At 42.0% G+C, this 14,206-nt stretch overlaps 1 protein-coding gene across 1 annotated transcript in view; it reads right to left on the bottom strand.

Moving 5' to 3' along the window:
* Positions 1-2,958: 2,958 nt before the first annotated feature.
* Positions 2,959-14,206, bottom strand: part of LRIG3 (leucine rich repeats and immunoglobulin like domains 3) — a 62,352-nt gene continuing 51,104 nt past the window's right edge. The window contains exons 13-19 of the mRNA XM_068276609.1: positions 12,387-12,707; positions 12,003-12,284; positions 9,574-10,026; positions 8,256-8,411; positions 6,811-6,954; positions 5,292-5,546; positions 2,959-3,473 (exon numbers count right to left, since the gene is read on the bottom strand). Of these exons, the coding sequence (XP_068132710.1) occupies positions 3,244-3,473; positions 5,292-5,546; positions 6,811-6,954; positions 8,256-8,411; positions 9,574-10,026; positions 12,003-12,284; positions 12,387-12,707 (1,841 nt within the window). The 3' untranslated portion in view covers positions 2,959-3,243. The remainder of the gene's footprint in view (positions 3,474-5,291; positions 5,547-6,810; positions 6,955-8,255; positions 8,412-9,573; positions 10,027-12,002; positions 12,285-12,386; positions 12,708-14,206) is intronic.

Consider the following 14,206-nt stretch of genomic DNA (forward strand, 5'->3'; position numbering starts at 1 on the left):
TTTAAAGGGGACCTGAACTCTTGTACAGGACAGAAGGAAAATAGAGAAATGCACCCTGTATGTATTTAGCAAGTTTAGCCTGTCTAATTCCCCCTCATCTGTGACTAAGCACAGGTTGTAATTTGATCCCTCAGCTGCGTCAGCTGGCTGCCTCAGCAGAGAGCTTATTGATAAATCCAACCGAAGCCTCCCACCTGAATGCTAATTTATGCAGTTTCTGCTTGGTTTGGTACAGCAGGCAAAGGGTGTATAACAGTGCACCTGATTGGCTGATTGGCGTCTGCTGACCAGATAAAGGCAGGAGATTGCTCTAGCTGGGTGTCGCATGGTGGTTTGGGGGCCCCAGCTAGTGAGAGAGACCTGGGGCCCCCGGCTGTCATGCGGACCAGTGTTTGTGATTTTAAATTTATTTTTTTGCAGCTTCCAGGATGCGGTTGACAGGTGAGTGGTTAGGGAGGGGACAGTGTGGGAGATGTGCCTACACGGGGCGTCCCTGTAAAACGATGCAATCTACGATTGCATCCAACCGAAGCCTCCCACCTGAATGCTAATTTATGCAGTTCCTGCTTGGTTAGGGTACAGTCGGGCAAAGGGTGTATAACAGTGCAACCTGATTGGCGTCTGCTGACCAGATAAAGGCAGGAGATTGCTCTAGCTGGGAGTTAGCGATTGTGTTTGTTGCAGTTAGCATTCAGTTTAGAAGTGGTGTGGGTGAGTTCGCTGGAGGTGAGAGGTCCAGGGCTTGCCCACACCTCCCTCTAGGTGTCGCATGGTGGTTTGGGGGCCCCAGCTAGTGAGAGAGACCTGGGGCCCCCGGCTGTCGTGCGGACCAGCGTTTGTGAGCTTATTGAAAAACACAGGATGTTAACAATAGTTCTGCTTCCATGAAAGCAGTAAATAGACAGTGCAGATTTATTTCAGGTTTTGTATCAGCTGTAACAAAATAAAAAGTTTTTTTTTTTCCGTTTAAAGGTTGTTATGCAGTTTCTTATATTTTAGAGTAGAGGAAGTTCTGAGTTCAGGTCTGCTTTAAGAGAGATCAGATTCTATAAGATTTCAATGGGTAGTGGATTTAGGGAAATCTTTCTCGGTTTACGATTGGAACTTTTACTCTTGCCCACAGGTCCTCGATTCCCAGCAAAGTACAAAAGACCCAGACAGAAACTGTCACTTTCATACCTAGGGCTTGATTCACAAAGCCGTAATAACTCTGACGGTCGCGCCAGTGTTTTGCGTGTGCTATAACGCACGTAACGGTTTTTCGTGCACAAATGCGAATTTGCGTGTGAAATCGCGGCTTTTCATGCACGAAAATTAGCCCTTTTTTGCTCTTAAAACACGCAATATAACGCTAGTGCTACCGTGATAAGCGTAATCACGGCTTTGTGAATCAAACCCCTGAAGCTTAACTCTTTCAGGCAGAGAAAGAAAGAAAAAAAAAAAAAAGGAACACAGCAGTTATTTGTGTGCTTGGCACTGTATATACACACACATCTATCTCATCAGGTCACCTCGGTTGTCCTTTAAAATCACACACACTTATAGCAAGCATTCAGCCATTGGAGTGAAAACCTTAATTAGGGATTCGCAAACTGCTAAAAAAACAAAACAAAAAAACAATCAGGCAAGAAGCATAAAAAGGAATTAGATAGCCGCCTCCATATTATTCCCAGTGTTTGAGATATGTTTTGGAAAAAATTCTCCACATGCACAATTCACATACAGACAAGGTTTGTGTGATCAGGTAATAGATTGGCAAGTCTCTCACCGGCTGGTGGCAATTATGTGATCACGTTTTGCTTATGTGTAAGCTGAAACAGAAAGCTATGAGATTAGATAAAGCTATGTACACACACTGAATTGAACTCTGCTGTGGTGGATGATAAAGACCACATTGGATGAGAATCGTGAGTCAATCCAGCATGTGTACAGTGGCCGCACAACGTTGTGCCAGATCTTAAGCAATCCCTGTTGCCTGAGCACCCTCATCGCATTGTTCTTCCCCACTCACTGGCATCCGCTCTGTTGCTTTTTCGCCTTCTGCTGCCCCCCCCCTCCCTATAGCAACAACCGCATTGCTAGCCAGAGGGCTGGTAATGCATCTGTGCAGTGTCGGCACACCACTGTTGCTCAAGGGATCGTATACCAAACAGAAATCCTCCAGTGTGTACAGGGCTTAAAATAACATGATCACAAGCAGTCAATCTGCTCTGACTGAAGTTCTCAAGGATTAGCTTTAAAAATTAACCAACTATAATGTAGCAGTAGGGTATTGTACCGTGTTGGCCATCAGTAAAAGCAAGAAGTTTTAAATCAGGATACCATTTATTGGCTAACTAAAAATAATAAGAATAAGCAAGCTTTCGGCTTTGCACCCTTCGTCGGGCTTGAAGCAAAACAGGATTTAAGCCCGACGAATGCTGCAAAGCCGAAAGCTTGCTTATTCTTATTTTTTTTAGTTAGCCAATAAATGGTATCATCCGATTTAAAACTTTCAACTATGAGGTTTCACTCCTACCACCAATTACTCTATAGACATGATCATTAAGTTGTGCATGAGTTACCCAAGGAAGCAGAGGAAAAGGGATACTGGGCAGCAACTTAGGGATACAACTGCAAATAGCCCGAAAATGCAACTTTACTGATCACTCCCCCATCACCACTCACAAGGAGAGTGTGGCATGGAAAGTTGGGTGCACCTATAGGGATTCAGTTGCCATCTGAACATGCAAGCTGGATTTGGTGACACTCTTTAATTATCTATATGTAGTTCTATTATTATTATACTGTAATGTTCACCATACTGTGCCATACACAAAGCAGGGCTATGCCAGCTACAAGTCTATATGTTTTACCATTCCTCAGCGGTTAATACTTTTAATAAAACAAAGATGTCTCTTGAAAAATGTTTAAAAATATGTTGGCATATTTTATTCAACATACTGTGCAAATGTACAACATTAGCAATAGCTTTACCATAAAAATCTGGTAATATAAAAATACAAAAATATTCATATCAATATTTACAAGTTTTAAGTTAAACTTTCCATTTTGGAGTATAAAAAAAGTTTCCATATAAGCAAATATCTTTTTCCAGACATCTGAAAAGAATTTCTGAAGGGTTTGCATTCAAGCATAGGTCATTAGAAGTCTTTTTGTTCTTTCCTTTGGATAACGTTCATAGCTGAGGTAGCATATTAAGGTCTTTGGATAGCGGAACTATAAATAAATACTGCAGAACTGCTATGTGTCCATGTCATAGTTGGAAAATATAGTCCTGTGATTTTCTGAAAGGATCTGCTTGTGCAACACATTTCCTGCTTGGTCAGGAAAAGCTCTCTCGTTTGCTTGTTCTTTATCACAGTCTAATGGTATATCCAATGAGGAGTGAGAATCACTGTGGGAGATGACGCAGTCTATTGTCTGATGAACGGACTCTTCAGAAGGCTTCCATATTGACTTTCCAAAAGTTCCTGTAAAAAGGGAAAACCAAATTATGAAAAAATTCTTCCATAAAGTTTTAAATTATACACACATAGAAAAATTATGTTTAATACCTTAACCATATAATGAAAAAAAAAAAAAATCCTACAACCGCCTTGGACAAAGAGAAGAGGGAAATTGGCAGCCTGCCTAGAATACACTGCGGGAGATATGGCGAATAAAAAAAGCCCATGCCAAACCCCCACTTCCTGAGAAAAAAGTGGCAGAGGAGTAAGCAGCTGCCCAGCCACACTCCCCAGGCAACACTGTGTTGTCATGTATTTCTCAGAAGGGTAAAGCAGACTATGGTGAACTGCTAAGAAGGTCACATGATTGAAATCCCAAAAAGAGGCATGTTTTTAAAGGAATAGAAGAACTAGTGCAGGCTTCTTTTTATCTTAAGAGCAAACCTTTGAGAAAGAACATGGTCCCTATGCTACAAAACAGACAAGAAAGAACAAAATAAATACAAGTATAGACGCGAGGGAATTAGAGCTTTAACCTCCTGAGCGATAATCCCGAGCTGAGCTCGGGGTATGTCGCGCAGGAGGAGTTCTCAGACCCTGGTGGGCCGATTTGCATAATTTTTTTTTTGTTACACGCAGCTAGCACTTTGCTAGCTGCGTGTAACTTCCGAACGGCGCCGCTCGCCGCTGATCCGCCGCTACCCGCCATGCCGCGCAGCCCCCCCCAGACCCCTTGCGCAGCCTGGCCAATCAGTGCCAGGCAGCGCTGAGGGGTGGATCATGACTCCCTCTGACGTCACGACATCCATGAAGTCATCCCGCCCCGTCGCCATGGCGACCGGGGGAAGCCCAGCAGGAAATCCCGTTCTGAACGGGATTTCCTGCTTACTCTGATCGTCGAAGGTGATCGGAGTGGGTGGGGGGATGACGCTGCGCAGCGGCTATCATGTAGCGAGCCCAGGGCTCGCTACATGATTTAAAAAAGAAAAAAAATTTAAAAAAAGTGCTGCGCCCCCTCCTGGGCGATATAATTGTATCGCCCAGAGGGTTAAAATTACTTCACAGATTTCCACAGAGGGGCATCATAAACATTATAATTTACTTCTCCTAGGGGGGTGATTGGGCCAACAAGTTACTGAACTATTAACAGCTGTTGGAAGAAGCAGATTAGCTAAACCCAACTTCTGCCCTCTGCGTGGGCCAAATAATGGATTAGGAACATTTTTGACAGTCAACAGTCTTAATGGGATCTGAGCACCAATGTTTAAGTATATCAAACAAACCTCCTGGCTGGGAGATGTAATCACTTTAATGGACTACACCTCCAGACCTGCATTGAGGTGGCTATTTCAGGTTAGGGGCCTAGGGATCAGCCCCCTGGTGGTAAGTAAATGCAAGCTGACCCCTTCCCTCAAAGCACACACCATTTATGAACCTTCCTTAGTAGGAGGTAAGTTTAATATATTTTTTAATCTAGGAGCACCCTAAGTGCTCCATTAATTTTAACCACTTAGAAGGGAAAGCAATGAAGGATAGGGCTATTTGTAGGCTTTACGCTGGAGGACACAAGATGGCCCCCGCCATCAACAGAACTGTACATATTTACAGGAGATTAACAGAAAGCAAAACGTGGACACTACTATACATCTGTTATGTAAGTAGAGCAAGTATTTATCTACTTACATATGTGTTTGTTGTTTTTTTTGGAGGGGGGGGGGGGCATTTTATAGCTAATAGTTTCTCTTTAAGTTATTTTGTGGTTTTTGGTAGATGTAAAGCCCAGAACGATTAGTGTGGCAGGAAAGGGTAAACACAAGCAGCAAGGTAATAATAAACACTTACCCATATAGCAGTTCTTTTCACGATTGTCCTTCTGGACAAAATCATCTACATCACAATCCCTTCTAGCTTTGCCATCTTCACTTTGGCTGCAGACAGAGCCAGGAAATGCACGAATCTGAGGATAACCTCCAGAAAGGTCTGTGGCATTGAAGAAATGATCATTCCGTTGTTGTGTATATAAGCCAAAGTCCTTGTGTTTTAAGTAATCTGGTTCATAAGAAGCTAGATTTGACAGTTGTTGATCTGGATTACATCCTTTTGGAAAGAAGGTGAAAAAAAGAAATTTGATAAAATTAAAAAGGGTAAAAAAAAAATTATTAAAGCACTTAAAAAAAGTAATAATAATAATAATACTTTCTGAAAAGTAGCTTTGAGTTTTATAGCTCAATGTATATGATGGTAAGATAGAGGTTTCCCCATGCTATTGACACAACCTGCTGACACCAGTACCTGTAGAATAAGTGGGCGTGAACTCATGAAACAAGTTTAAAGTGTTGAAAAAATATGATTATATTTATTGTTTTCATTCAGGAAGTCCTGTATAACAACGCTGAAAAGCAGACTTTTTTACAACCATATTTTGGGTGTAAAGTGGAGGGAGGCAGCTTATCTGCAGGTTATACAGTATACTATGTGCAGTGCCATCCTATGTGCAGTGCCAGCAGTGCTTACTCAGCGCACAGAATGTGGATGGAAGGGCCCACATCCTAGCAGCTTTGGAACATACCGCAAGCAATTACATCATCGCACGCACAACAGGGACGTGCAAGAAAAAGGCTGAAGGCTATGGAGCCCCTTAAAAGCAATATAAAAAGTGGTGGGTGGGAATGGGGTGTAACACTAAAGCTGCTCAGCTGCACACATTTTAATGGTAACTGTTGGGATATTCTTAAAGTCTGTTAGACATTACTATGTGGCAAGATTCACAAAATATTTGCTATTTCAGTAGGTGGAGCTCGAAACCATGAATATTTTTAGCAAGTCTGCATTTTGAAAGTCTGATGAATAGCTCAACCAGGACTGACACCCCCCTTCCCCATTTTAGCTGGGTAAATATATGAAAAAAGATGCATCTATGAAAAAAAAAAGTCACAATTATCTCAGTGGTCAGCTAAATTCAGAGGCTTCGCCTGTAACAAGCTTTCATGATCAGTTTGGACGGTTTACCACAATTGCTACATGAACCTGCTTGTTTGGCTCACTGCTGTGTGGCATGTTCTGTCCTATGGAAAGCAGAAGATAAGCAGGAGATGCACTGCATTGAGCCACCATGGGGAAGCCTAAAGGAAATCAGGCCAAGGGCTTTCCAGTTCAGCAGACTGCAGAAGATGGAATGGCCAGCACTGGGATACACACAAAAGATTGTAACCCAAAACTATCATGAACAATGATTTCGAGTGACTGAAATCTACTGTATGTAGATAGCTTCAGGGTTCTAGAACATTCGCCACTTTTGAAACATTCACTAAAATCAGTATAGTGCCTATAGAGAGCGGAACGATTTCTTGCAGTCACTGACCTGAGTGGTGCGCCTCACATGTCTCAGGGCTGTAGTGATTGCCTTTGAGGTACAATGAATTCTGAGGCCTCATGTAGTGAAAGAATAGTGGATCAGCTGCATTTTCCAAGTCCGTATCACTTTCATTATCCAAATAGTAAATTCCTAAAAAAAAATAAAAAAAATAAACATATGACTTAAGATCGGTACAGTACACGGTCTATGAATGACCCCCCCCCCCCCCAAAAAAAAAAACGCCCTCATCCATGTTAAGGTTTACTTTATACCAAAAATGTCAAACTCCAGTCCTCAAGGGATGAGGTCCTCACATTTTGTGGCACAGCTCAAATTAAATTGATAAGAATTAGTCAGAAAAGGTGTGGTTAATAAAGTAAAAAAAACAATTTCTCAGTCCACCCTAAATACAGGTATGGCTACGCCCTCAGGGACTGCAGCTCAACATCTGTGTAGTCCGATTGAGAAAAAAAAAATCTAAAACTAATTATGCCCTATTAGTGAACAGAGAAAGTTCCATTTAAAGAGACTCCGTAACAAAAATTGCATCCTGTTTTGTATCATCCTACAAGTTCCAAAAGCTATTCTAATGTGTTCTAGCTTACTGCAGCACGTTGTACTACCACAGTCTCTGTAATAAATCAATGTATCTTTCCCCTGTCAGACTTGTTGGCCTGTGTCTGGAAGGCTGCCAAGTTCTTCAGTGTTGTGGTTCTGCTATGAACTCCCCCTTCCAGGCCCCTCTATGCACACTGCCTGTGTATTATTTAGATTAGAGCAGCTTCTCTCTTCTCTCTTATCCTTTACAAGCTGGATAAATCGTCCTCTGAGCTGGCTGGGCTTTCACATACTGAGGAGTTACAGACAAGGGCAAAGCTGTTTGCAGGAAGAAAAGAGCAGCCTGAAACTTCAGTGCATGAGAATTGCAGGGGGAAAGAAACACACAAATGATCTTTTGAGATTCAAAAGGAAGGGTGTATACAGCCTGCTTGTGTATGGATGTATTTTCTATGTGTGGACATACTGTACATCAACCTACTTCCTGTTTTGGTGGCCATTTTGTTTGTTTATAAACAAACTTTTTAAAACTGTTTTTAACCACTTTTAATGCGGCGAGAAGCGGCGAAATTGTGTCAGAGGGTAATAGGAGATGTCCCCTAATGCACTGGTATGTTTACTTTTGTGCGATTTTAACAATACAGATTCTCTTTAAGACAAATCCAGATACAGACATCCTCCATCTCAATATAAAAAAACAATATGCACAGCAAGGTAAGTTGCGATGTTAATTTTTCTAAGGTCTTGTGCGGAAAAAGTCAGTGCTATGTAAAATAATGACCATCATTGTCTGCAATATGCACAGGTATGCTGTGGTTTCCTGGTGTCACAGGCTAGAATATTGGTCACTTTATAAAATAAGGGAAATATAAGAGACAATTATCACAGCTTACCGTTGGCATCTCTTTGTTGCATGAAATAACCACTCATTGAGGAAGCTATGAAATGGTGGCTTCCATTTTCAGAAGAGATGTATCCTTCCTGCCTCTCAGCCAGAGTGCCCTGTGAGGACAGATAGCTGGGTGTGTCCACAGGCAGGTTGGTCTCATCTGTAAAATAAAATGTTGCAATATGAAGTGACAAAACAAAATGAGAAGAAGAAAAACTGGAATATAAAATACAACTCAAATAACTAAACTTGTGAACTGTGCGAGAGATGCATCAATATTTGAAACAAAGAGGGAGGGAAGGAATGATAACTCAAAAGTTTCACTAGTGGAATATCAGTAAAATTACCAATATTCTATTAGGCCCTTTGTAATTATGATAGTAAAATATCTGTAAAAATAACTTATGTTTTACAAACACCTAACCTGACCCCATTCTTACTTGAACCCTCCCCTACCAATGCCTAACCCTAACCAAACCCCTGAATCTATGCATAACCGATCCCCCAAACAATGCCTAACCCTAACTGGACCCCCTCCTACCTATGCCTAACCCTAACCAATCCACCACTGCAAAATGCATAAATCAGTTATCCACCGGGGTAGTTTGAGTGCCAACATAGAAACCCATTTTAATAGCCATGATTAGTGGCTATACCTGGTAATTTGGGCCCGATAAAATAGCGGGCGCAACCCGCTATGCAAACTGCGGCATTAAGTAGTGTTAACAAAATAACGTATATACTTATGAATTTAAATAATGGTTACATTTCAGCTTTAAAGTGAGTCTGATCTGAGAGCGCGTGAAAGCAGCCATTGCTGACCTCATTGTGAAAGAACCTTAATCACTGCCTAATAAGGTCTGAGTTACAGATCCAGTACAAGTACACAGATCATATGTTCTTGTTCCACTCTGCCAAAGCTAGCTGTAGGCTTGTTGCAGGTGTGTGTGATTCAGACTACTAAAACATTAGTCTGATGGCATTTTTCTAGAATGAGATCAGCAATGGCAGCTTTCATAATCTTGTAAATCTGCATGAAGTATGGGATGATGTAAAATCTTTACACAGTACATATATTTTTGCTTTCTGGTTTAAAAAGCTCTGAGGAAACCTATTGCTAAACTCATACTTTGTGGTCCAGGGCCAAACGGTCATGACACAGACAAGCTCTCCAGAACCACACTGGTGTCTTGCCAGGTTATGCTCACATCGTAACATATGCTTTTCAAATTTGTGTGTGGCGTTGTTGCATGCCAATCCCATTAACCAAAACTGAAAAGTAATGGTTTTTATTTCCTGCCTAGCTCTGCTGTCATACCCACCTGTGTTAGTAACACTGCAATCCTCGTTCTTTCTCCGTGTGTGGTATATGATGACCACCCAGACAAGGGAGGTTCCTACCACACAGCAAACCACAGCTATGATTACAATGCCAACTGTGGCCCATTCATCGTCCTCCAATGAGGGTGTGGCATTAGCAGGGGAGTCACATGTGGGGTTAGGAATGACTGAAAGCTGAATATTTCCTCTTTCTGTTCCAAGGATATTGGACATCTCACAAGTGTACTTTCCAGCATCTTCAAAGTCTGTGTCCACGAGAATCAGTAGCTGGTTTCCAGCAGCAAAGAAGTGTCGCTCTGTTACAACCAATGGACTATCATCCTTGGTCCAGTTTACTCTTGGTGTTGGGTTTCCCCCAGCAATGCATTGCAGAACTGTGGTTTCTCCCTTTGATACCGTCCGATCCACCAGGGGGCGCAGGAATGAAGGTGTTTCTGAGTTGATGAGATGATAAATACCTTAGTATTTATTATTACACTTCTATACAAAGCTAAATATGAACAAAGGTTACCATATAACTAAAGGCACCATCAATGTTTTGGACCTATATTTTTTTTTCCTTTTTTAAACAGTGTAAGATTTTATGGTATATTTTCGCTAATGTCTTATTCTGCCTCCCTCTCATCAGTCTCCTCTTCTGGACGAACCCAGGACCTTATGTCAAGGCACTGATAGCAACTCTTGGGAAATAATGGCAACAGATGTAAGAATGAACTGGGCTTAAGGGAAAGTATCAAATAATTAAACTGACTTGCTAACTATTAAGAAACAGCTCTTAGGTATGTTTCAGTCTCAGTTATAAAAGCACTTGCTAATTTGAGCAAATAATTCTGCATGGTCATACAAATTAAGTAGTGCCACAGCATAAACAAAGACATAAACCGTCAACTGCTGCACAAGTCTTCGAAATTTACAGCTATCAAACATCTATTTCAGTTTGCACGCTTTTGTGAATATTTAAAAAACGTCAAGTTTACACTGCTTCCCCCCCCCCCCCCCCCAACTCTGTTTGGAGTACTGTTGCCATGTCCAGAAACTCATCCTTTGCTGCTAGAGTAATTAGCTGAACAGAGAAGAAAATGTTGGTACTTATTTTTCATTCATGCACTAATCTACTGACTGGCTGTTAATTCTAGCTCTCAGATCCTCCAGTTCTCTTAGAAAAGCTATGGAAAGAACATATTCTAGGCCTAACAAAAGACTTAATCTCCATATAAATGAATATTAATCCTACATTTCACAACATTTACGTCTTGGAAAAACATTGTGTATTTTTACCATATCACTAAACATCTCTAAAAATTACAGTATTTAAAGAGGATCTGTAACCTCAAAAAATCCCCTGGGGGGTACTCAACCTCGGGTGGGGGAAGCCTCCGGATCCTAATGAGGCTTCCCACGACGTCCTCTGTCCCACGGGGGTCTCGCTGCAGCCCTCCGTGCAGCCGTGACGTAATATTTACCTTCCTGGCTCCTGCGCAGGCGCTCTGATGGCTGTCGGCTCCGAACTACATGGAAATACCCGATCGCCGTCGGGTCTGCTCTACTGCGCAGGCGCAAGTTTCCGGCGCCTGCGCAGTAGAGCGGACCCGACTGAGATCGGGTATTTCCGTGTAGTTCGGAGAGGAAAGCAGCCACAGCGCTCCCGCTGGAGCCAGCAAAGGTAAATATTGAAATTACAGTCGGGCCTGTCGCCGGCTGTTCAGAGGGCTGCAGCGAGACCCCCGTGGGACAGAGGACGGCGTGGGAAGCCTCATTAGGATCCGGAGGCTTTCCCCACCCGAGGTGAGTACCCCCCAGGGGATCTTTTTCATGTTACAGAGTCTCTTAAAAGCATACCTGACCTGAGGCTAAGCTACCTAAGGCACAGAGGTATGTACATGCTGGATCCACATACCTCTGTACATTGTCCATTCCTTCCTTCATTTACCCCTGTCCCCATAAATGAAAAATTGGACTTTTGGCTAAAGTCAGATTTTCAAACAGGAATAGGCAGACATGCTGCAATGTCCCCTCCGATCAGGTTGGATTGTTAGTTTGACAGAAGGGAACATCATAAACGTCAAAATGAGGAGATGAAGGGAGGCTGTGCTTTAAAATAGTGTCCAATTTCTGACCAAAAAATAAATACATAAATATGAACACACATGCTGGAAAAAGGAGTGTTTTTTGTAATTGAATATTATCAAAAGATATTTGTGTATTTCCACTTGCAGCCATGAATGAGTTTCCAAAACTGATATTGCATTTAAGCATGAGATCTGTATTCTGTCTGAAGAACAGATTTCCTGTCTTTGGTACCTTGCCATATTAGTAATTATCTGCATAGGGCCTGCTCTAGCAGAGGCTGGACTACCTAGGAAGCAGTTTGAGTTGGAAACCACCGTACTTTTCACATGAAATAACTTACCTAGCACGGTCAGTGTGGCATTTGCAGAGATGCTTCCTGCTATGTTCTGAGCCGTACAGCTGTACACCCCAGTGTCCCCGACTTTTGCATTCACAATAAAGAACACATCATCTTCGGGCATCACATGCATTCTTCTCTCACGAGCTGCAGGAAAGTCAGTGCCGCCATTTTTCTGCCAAGCTATCTGTGGCGTTGGATAGCCAACTGCAGCACACTCCAGGCGAGCTGTAGAGCCGGCTCGAATAGTGAGGTCTATGGGCATCTTTGTAAATGAAGGAAGCACTGAGGGGGAAACCGTAAATTAATCAGATTTGATATCAAACAGTCACATATTTATCCACAAAAAAAAAAAAAAAAAAAAAAAAAAAAAAAAGATACACTTACTGTTGACAGTTAATTTGACTTTGACAGAGTAGGAGGTTCCAAAGTGATTGGAGATGACACACTGATATTTTCCTCCGCTGATGAACTCCACACTGTGCAGCGTTAGAACAGACGTATATTCCATCACCTCACCGCCCTGAGCCCGCAGATGGGCAGAGTTCTCCATCTCTGCATCATGCAGCAGCTCATTGTCCTTCTTCCACGAGAATGTCATTGGGGAATCACTGCTGCTGGCTGCTGAGCACACGAAGCTCACATTAGAGCCTTTTATTGCAGATTGGGTTTCAGGCTGAACAGTGATTTGAGGTTTTGGAAAATCATCTAAAAAAAGGTATAAGTAAAAAGAAAAAAACACATAAAGACCAATGCATTGCAAAAATGCATAGTAGCATAAAACCTTTTATAAACTAGGGGTGTATTTATTATTACAGATAAAACCTGCACTCCAAACTATTAACAGAAAATCTTCTGCCGATCCCTGCCACTCTAAATCAGAGAAGTTGCGGTATACAGCGTGCTATTCCAGGCAACTAAGGGTGCGTACACACATCCAATTTTGAATGGCCACTTTGGCCACTACCATGTAGTATGAGAGCTGAAGCTGAATACCCGTGGAAAAAGCGAATTGCCAGAAATGAATGAGAAACAACGGATCATTCCGGTAACGGCAGGTGGGTACAGTCCCCACACGACGATCTCTAAATATCCGTCATGTTGGATCTTTAGCGATGCACGAATGCTGCACGGGTTCGGGCACATCCATTGTTCTTGCCACTCCCTTGCCTGCTGGAAACCGCTTTGTCGCACGTGCTTGTCGTCTCTTCATACCCCAGCTTTAAAACAAACGTGTTGACAACACTGTCACGGCTGCTCTGTTGCCCGGCAGGGATCAGTATCCGATCGCTTGGGCAACAGAGCTTGGGAGAAAATCTTGAGCTTTAGCTACACAATCTGATCATAGTATTCAACATTTATTGGCACTCATACCATATGGAAGTGGTAAAGTTAGCCAATCAAAATTGGATGTGTGTATGCACCCTAAAGTCTTGTACACATTCAAATTTGATTGACCAATTTTACCACTTCAATGTAGTATTAGAGCTTAGCTACACAATCTGTTCATAGTTTCCAAATGCTTCTGCCTCTCATACTACTTGGAGGTGGTAAAATTGGCCAATCAAAATTGAATGTGTGTACTAGGTTTAAAATGTAGGATTATTTAGGAGGTTTTAAGCCTGATACAACACCTTCATTTTTGATTGGACAATCGCTGACCAATTTTACCATCTCCATGTAGTATGAGCACAATCTGTTTATAGTATCCAAAATCTGTTGATCCTCAGACTACATAGAGGTGGTAATGTTGGCCAATCAAAAATTTAGAGCAAAGCCTAGAATAAACCCAATTTTACCACTTCCATGTAATAGAAGAGCTTACCTACACAATCTGATCATAGTGTTCAAAATCTGTTGGTCCTCAGACTACATGGGAGGTGGTAAAGTTGGTCAGTGATTGACCAATCAAAATTTAAGGTGTGTACCAGGCTTTAAGTCTGTTAGTTGCTTCTACTTCTCAGCAAACTATATACTGGACACCAGACCTGTAAGTCTGTACAATCAGCACTAAAAAACAATCTAATATTAACACTTTCAATACCAGCGGTATCTGCTCCCTTAAAGGAATACTATCGATGTATGCATTTATTTTTAAATGCTGTATGTTGTAGCACACATTAGGACAAGTACTAGGAGCAATTTGATTCCTCACACAGCTGTTCCTCTCAGCTGTAAAATCCTCCGTCAGTTTTGGCCGTCAGTGT

Source organism: Hyperolius riggenbachi, chromosome 3, assembly GCF_040937935.1.
Source record: "Hyperolius riggenbachi isolate aHypRig1 chromosome 3, aHypRig1.pri, whole genome shotgun sequence".
NCBI lineage: Eukaryota > Metazoa > Chordata > Amphibia > Anura > Hyperoliidae > Hyperolius > Hyperolius riggenbachi.